Here is a 7,052-nt window from a genome sequence, read left to right on the forward strand (position 1 = left end):
AAAAATACCCATGAGCAAAATGAAATATTGACATGCAAATATTCACCATTTCATCTTTTTACCCATTTGCTTTTACCTTTGATGTTCAGTTCATTCAAAGTTACTCATGCTCTTCATGCTGCTGTTTTAGCCTCTGACTGAAAGAAGAAATTACACGAGCTCATATTTTATTTTAAACAATTCTCTTAACCCTCGTAATTCTCCAGGTTAATCAAAGCAAAAGTGACTTTAAAGAAATATCTTTTCCCTAATAGCAGCGGCATTAAGCCCAATTTTTTTTTTGTATTCCCTACTCCGCACCCCATCGCCTACCTCAGCCAATTAAAAACATAACAAACATAGCAGAACAAAGCAGATGACACAATTCATCTAAAAATAGGAAAACATAGTTATAAAGTTATAAAACACATCTCAGACATATTTAAAGTGTATATGAACCAAAACATATTACATATACAAATATCCAATAAGAAAACATGGCACTCATTCTCACATCTAGGAAGCTAAGATAAATTAATGTTTGCTACTTTTTCCTTTGAAACATTTGATTGCTTATCAAAATTGTTGATCGATTTTTTAATTGGTTGTGTTCATTGTATCTTTCCATTCATCTCTGCAGTTGGGCACCGTGTCCCTGGCACTCTTCCGCACTCTCATTGGCTTATACTGTGAAGACGTGATGCTGCAGCTCGTATTGAGGTGAGTGGCAAACATGCAGACTTACTCCAGTTATGAAGCATGGAATTGGAACATCTAATTGGTTTACGATGAGATGAGCTTTTACTTTCTACCTCCCACCGAGCAAACTTGTGTTGCCATCTGTCTGCTCCCCCCTCCTACGACCACCCGTTGGTTTTCCTAACAGGATCCGTTCCCATCTGCCCCCCCAGGTACCTGATCCCCTGTAATCACATGATGTTGAGTCAGAGACGTGTTGTGGGGGAGAGGGACTGCTACTCTGTGTCTGCAGCCAAGATCCTGGCGTTAACACCGTCCTGCTGCTCTCCTGATCACAGCCCCCCGCCCCTCAGGCAGCTGGACTCCATCCTCTTTTCAAAGGGTGGAGAGACCCCCAACAACACCAGCGCCACGGGTGAGAAAGACAAGACATTAGGGGGAGAAATGTGATGGATTCATTACAGCTTGGATCTCATTTTTGCTGAATTTGGCATATTTTTAATGAGTCTTGATAACACCGTACCCACCAAAGCATTTACTCTGATCTGGGAACAGGAAGACATTTAAATAAAGTCAGATAAGAAAAGATCATACAGGTTGTGTCAATTATTTTTGATAGATTATCCAACCCACTTTATCTCAGCCAAGGAGGCTATGTTTATCTGTATTTATCGAGGACATGAACATATTACTGGAAGGATTGTGAGTATTATATCAAATAGTGAGATCCCCTGCTGTTTACATCACTTTACCCCCTGTGGCTCATGTCAAACTCATTAGTTCTGCTCCGTGTGAGCGCTGCGCTGAGGTGCTGCACGTCAGCTCCTATCAACATGTTCCATCTGTTTATCTTCCAGAGCAAAATGAGAGCTTCTTGGGAGAGGATGATGGCTCAGGTAACTCCTGCACCATCGGCTCTGAGGTCTACCTGGATGTCAGTTATCTCCATTACCTCTACGACGCCCAGCTGAGCATCAGCAGCTGCATACGGGCCTGCCGGGTGTGGTCAGCGCTGTATGACGGCGAGGACCCCCCTCCGGAGAAATACCAGCCCGGCGTCCTCGAGGAGCCGTCGCTGAAGAGTCGGCAAACTCAGATGGCTCTCAGGAAAGTTCCACAGTTGATCGCGCCTCGCCCTCGACCAATCCCGCCGCAGAACACAGAGCCGGCCTCCAACACCCAGATGGAGCTGGAGTGGGATGATAGCTACGATGCGTGCCCAGTGCAGACCCATGAGGCTCCTGTGGAGAGTAAACCTGCACAGGAACCTCCTGCTGAGCTCCCGCAGCACATCCAGGAGATGAGGAAAACAGCCACCATGTTGGTAAAAGGCTCATATAATGAGGAAAATGAGTTTGAGGACGATGTGATGGTTTATGATCTTGTTGCCAAGAAAGACACTAGAGAGGTCGAGCAGATAAAGCCCACACGCATTGGTTCTGAATCTGAAGAAAGCCAACCAGGCTCAGCAGAGGCTCCTCTGAAGGACGGACTCGGTGTTACACTTCCAGCTTCAGGGATGTCTGATATGAACAGCTTGGACCCAAAGGCCAAAGGTCAGACGGATTGTAATTCCCACCCTCAAAACACCACATCTGCCGAGCAGAGGGACGACCTTTTGGCTCAGTATGAGGAGCTCATCCGTACGTTGGACACTGAGGCAGCGAGAAAACAGGTCAAACCTGATGCACAGTTAAAGAAGCCTATCACAGCTGCAGAGGAGGAAGAGGAGGAGGAGATGGACTTCACCTCCTTCTCTGCTGAGACACCAGAGCCAGAGAAAGTGCATTCACCATTTGGGGTCAAGCTTGGCGGCGGAGGTGCGGGTAGAAACCAGTCGGCACCTTTTACTGGTAAGTGAAATGTTCGCTTAGCAGCAGCCCTGTTATTCACCAATCATTGGGACAGCACAAATCAAATGTTGTTTGTGATTATTCTTCCTGCAGGCCCATTTGTCAGTGTGCTGTTGTCTCGTCTGGAGAACATGCTGTCTAACTCGCTTCACGTCAACCTGCTTCTGACGGGCATCCTGGCCCAGTTGGCCACCTACCCTCAGCCTCTGCTGCGCTCCTTCCTCCTCAACACCAACTTAGTCTTTCAGCCGACTGTCCGTTCTCTTTACCAGGTAAAACACATACATTGTCTGCGAGTGCAGGCAGGAGCCTTTTATTTAATTTCCCTTCCCCTGAGGCTTGTGTGTCGTCACCTTGACAAAGGGAAGAAAAACAAATTAATTGATTTGTGTTTTGTTGCTACCCTGAAAGATGTTGAAACATGCAGTCAACCTTCAGTCAGTGAGAGTTGTTCTAGAGTGAGATGAAATACAGACTGCTTCTTTTGCTCTTCCTGTTTTTTCATTTACAACTGAACAAGAGATCCTTGATTAGAAAAATCAGGCTGCTTGTTCTAATTCATGTTGCTTTAATGACATCAGTGTAAATACTGCAGATGTGTGAATGTAAAGTAATCCTCAGGTTATTCTCTGTGTTCCCCTCAGGTTCTTGCCATTCTAAAGAACCAGATAGAAGAGCAGGCTGCCTCCAGGAAAGACTTCCCAGAGCTGATAACTACTGCCCAACACTGGCTGCTGGCTAGGGAGACTTCCTTCATGGCAGCAGGTGACAGCACACCTTTCTATAATCCTTGCTTCTTTGCTAGCTATTGTTGGAATCTGTTTTTACCTATGGTTTTTACACATAGATCTATAGGTTTACATGAACATCAGGTATTCACAACATTCTTATTCAACGATCATTTCAAATGAAAGTTGGGTTTACTGCGAAATGTAAGTGATGAAATTTAAAAGAATAGTCTTATGTTTTAGGAAATATGCATATAAGCTTTGTTGCTGATGATAAGATTGATACCACTCTCGTATCTGTGAAATGAGGCAGAGGCTAGCAGCTGGTTAGCTTAGCTTAGCAAAACAAAAAGAATACTGTATTTTTGTGTCACGTTTGTACATAGAGGAAACAAACATGATAAAAAAGTGTTAGTCAATGACCTTTAGTGAGGACTGTACGCAGATTGCTTTTACACATCGGGTCCGCAGCAGCTAGCTTCTTCCAGTGTTAACGCAAAGCTAAGCTAACTGCTAGTGGTAGCTTCAGAGCTCACTTCCCAAAACGTGTTACTGTTGCTGTATTTATTTGCAAGTCAAAACATGATGGAGTTTACTTCTTTAATATTATCATTACAGATGTTTAAGTTTTTTTAACAAACATAATTGGAGTTTACCTAATCAATATATTTTCAGTTCACGATGAGAGTGATTGACTTGAGATTACATTACTTTTTATTTTGAGGGTTATTTTGCTGAACAGAATATATACTGCATGTTGTAATTCCTCCATCTCAGTAACTTGCTTTCAAAAATGGGCCGAGTTCAAAACAACATTAGCATTCATTATCGGCTGTTTTTGCAGCTCCTGTTTGGGAATCAGAATAAATTCTACTTGATTTTGTTAAGTGATGTCCCTTTGCACTGAAGCAGTGGAACCCTGGAGTGTAAGGCCTGTATTGAACTAGCTTCCCTGTGGTTTCAGAGTTGTACAAGCTTCAAAAAAAAGATCTTGTCAGAACTATGTTTTTGGAAAGATAATTTAAAGGGAATATTTCAGTTGGTTAACGGGGAGGGGGGTTAGGGTCCTTTCTCGTTTTCTTTTTTTCTTGAAGATCCTACCATCCTGCTGATACTTATTAATAAATACTTTGCTAATACTATATAACACATCCTCTTGTTTTCAGACAGCAGCAGGCACTCGTCCCACGGCGAGGCAGCGAGGATGTTGAAGAGTTCCCCGCCACCAAAACCCAAAGCCATCTCTCTGGATCGGACAGAGGTTTTTGCTACCGTCCTCTTCACGGAGTTCCTCAAAGAACTGGCTGCCATTGCACAAGAGCACTCCATCTTATCCTACATTCCTATGGAAGAGTAATCGTGTCCAGTTTGACTCTGAAAGACTTTAAAAGACTCTTTAATAGTGGTTTGTTGTGTCCTTCTCAGGCTCTACTTGTTGAAGAAACTTCTCAGATCCAGTGATTTTATTACAATTATTTAAAATATCTTTATTTTTTTCCAAGCGAAGATAATCAATTTCTTATCCTTTTTAATTGTACCTTTTGTAGTTCTGTAAAGGTTTGTTTGGCAGTCGAGAAGGACGGCTTATATTGACCTGTTTGCTGAAGCCTGCACCAGCCCATTGTGCTCAAAGGAGAGCGCTTCAAGTCCACCAACCAAAGACTGTAGAGAGATTATTTGAACAAAAACTGCATTTTTTGAAGCAATCATCAGCCCATATTTGAACTTTAAATAACTTTCTGAATGTCTTCTCTCACACAGCAAGATGTCTGGTGCTCAGTTTGGTTCGGTTGAATACTCAGGTGGCCCTTCTGGAAAGTTGATGCCTCTTTGCTATAGGTCTACAAACACACCCGAGCACACATCGAGCCTCTGTCCCTTTCAGCGGGCAAGCCTTTAAATTGACAGCATTCAAATGTAACTTAAAGATACACTTTTGTAGCCGACTGGCAGCAGGATCATCGCAAAAAATCGAAACTTTATTCTTATGCAACTATTACATTACTACAATTTCTTTGGCAGAACTTAAGTTTTAAGTGTTGCCAAAGGGGGTCACTTAAAAACGTTTTGGTGTTTTCATTAAATGTCTGTGGGTTGGATGTACGTTTGTTTTTGGTGTTTTTCTGTAAAGTCATGACGGTACCTCAGGAGTCTTTTAATTCACGTTCTGTTCTCTCAGTTCTTAAACAGCCTTTTGGTGAAGCTATTTTCCTACAATGCACTAGTCACTCACATGATCTCCAGACACGAGCACCAAAACCAGGATTGGTCGTTCTATATTTAATTTGCCTTACTTTAGTGATGCTTTATAATGTAAATATTGTAAGAAAAGAAATTGTAATGACACAAAACACTATGCAAATCAATGATATTGTGGGTATAATGAATTGGGATATTTTCACAATGGGAAGGAGTATTTAAGTTTCTTTTGCCACAAGGTTATGGTAGATAAGTTATACTTGTTATAGTTTGTCATCATCTTCTATTTGTGGATTATGTGGGGTGTTGTAGTTGTGATAAATCTTATATATCTCTGTTGGGAGGGATGTCGTTTTGCATCTGTTGAAAACATCTCATTGTAATGGTTACAGAGGGCAAACTGTTTGTAAATCGCCTTTATTTTAGTCTATGTATTTCACGTTTGTTAAAATTGGAATATACAAGAGATATATTTTGTTACAAAGCATGCCTCTGCTGTCTTAATGAATTTACCAGGACAGAAATACTTGTATACTTATAACTAGTGCCTAAATGATGATTTGAGTTCTCTGCATTGCATGATTTTGAATGGATTTACACAGGAATGAGGTTTTTGACTTGAAGCTGTCTGTTTTTAACGTATAAAAGAAAGGGCCATAGGGGCAGAAGACATGCACAACATATTGTTCCATCTTATTATTCTCCTAAGACATTTAACAAAATATACATTTATGTGTGGCTCATAATACAAAAAAATGTATTTAACTTGAGTTTTTAATTTGGATTACGTATTTTTGTTCCTTTCTCTAAATCCATTCAGTTTCTAATTGATGCAAAGCAGGCAAACGTTTATGTATTGAGGTCTGGCTTCGGAGTGTATTTTGTGTCAATCAAAGCCATTTCCAGAGTTTGCTAGTGAATAAGTATTTCTCTCTGGTAAAGGAATGTTGCTGAGCACTTTATCAGCCTTTTCTTACTACACTCCGACACCTCAACCTGCACAGATCCATTCAGTCTGTGTAGCAAACCCAGCACAGAATTACAATGACTGTTTTACAGCGTTGTAGAAAGGTGAGATAATAGGCCGGGTTTTGTCTGAGCAGGCTCTTATTCCAAAGATTGATCCTTTCTGACACCATTTGGCCTCAAGATTTCTGTCTTAATGTGATCCGGTTGCTGTTTTTTGCTGAAGTTTGAGACACAAAGGCATGCCTATTTTAATAAAAGTCAACTTCTGGTAAAGGAACAGAATGTACGTTTTGTGTTGACTATTCCCTTACACTGTTTAAACATAACGTTTTTAACAACTGCTTCAGCCAACAAGTCTGACCTTACACAATATATACTGTCTTTTCTTTCTACCAGAGGTGTTTTGTGGCTCCTTGTACTGTAGACATTGAGATAGAAAACCTTTTGACAGCTCCTAAATATTCTGTTAATGATAAGTACTTGAATACACAAGAACACATGTGAATGCACCATGGACTTTATAACAAGGCAAGTAGCAGGCTTTAACCACCAGAGGGAGCTCCGTGAACGCTCTCCTGTCTGATGTCTGCTGACTGTTGCCTTATGATCAAAATAGCATCGTCAG

The 7,052-nt window shown here is 41.4% G+C and overlaps 1 protein-coding gene across 2 annotated transcripts in view; it reads left to right on the plus strand.

Annotated features, from left to right (window-relative positions):
• Positions 1-6,709, plus strand: part of fhip1aa (FHF complex subunit HOOK interacting protein 1Aa) — a 36,270-nt gene extending 29,561 nt beyond the window's left edge. For both annotated transcript variants that reach the window (XM_079668653.1, XM_079668654.1), the window contains 6 exons: positions 620-699; positions 891-1,093; positions 1,536-2,531; positions 2,625-2,803; positions 3,176-3,296; positions 4,426-6,709. In XM_079668653.1, coding sequence (XP_079524779.1) covers positions 620-699; positions 891-1,093; positions 1,536-2,531; positions 2,625-2,803; positions 3,176-3,296; positions 4,426-4,616 — 1,770 coding nt within the window. In that variant the 3' untranslated portion in view covers positions 4,617-6,709. The remainder of the gene's footprint in view (positions 1-619; positions 700-890; positions 1,094-1,535; positions 2,532-2,624; positions 2,804-3,175; positions 3,297-4,425) is intronic.
• Positions 6,710-7,052: the final 343 nt, after the last annotated feature.

The sequence above is a fragment of the Notothenia rossii genome (genome assembly GCF_949606895.1).
Source record: "Notothenia rossii genome assembly, chromosome: 1".
In the NCBI taxonomy this organism is placed as follows: domain Eukaryota; kingdom Metazoa; phylum Chordata; class Actinopteri; order Perciformes; family Nototheniidae; genus Notothenia; species Notothenia rossii.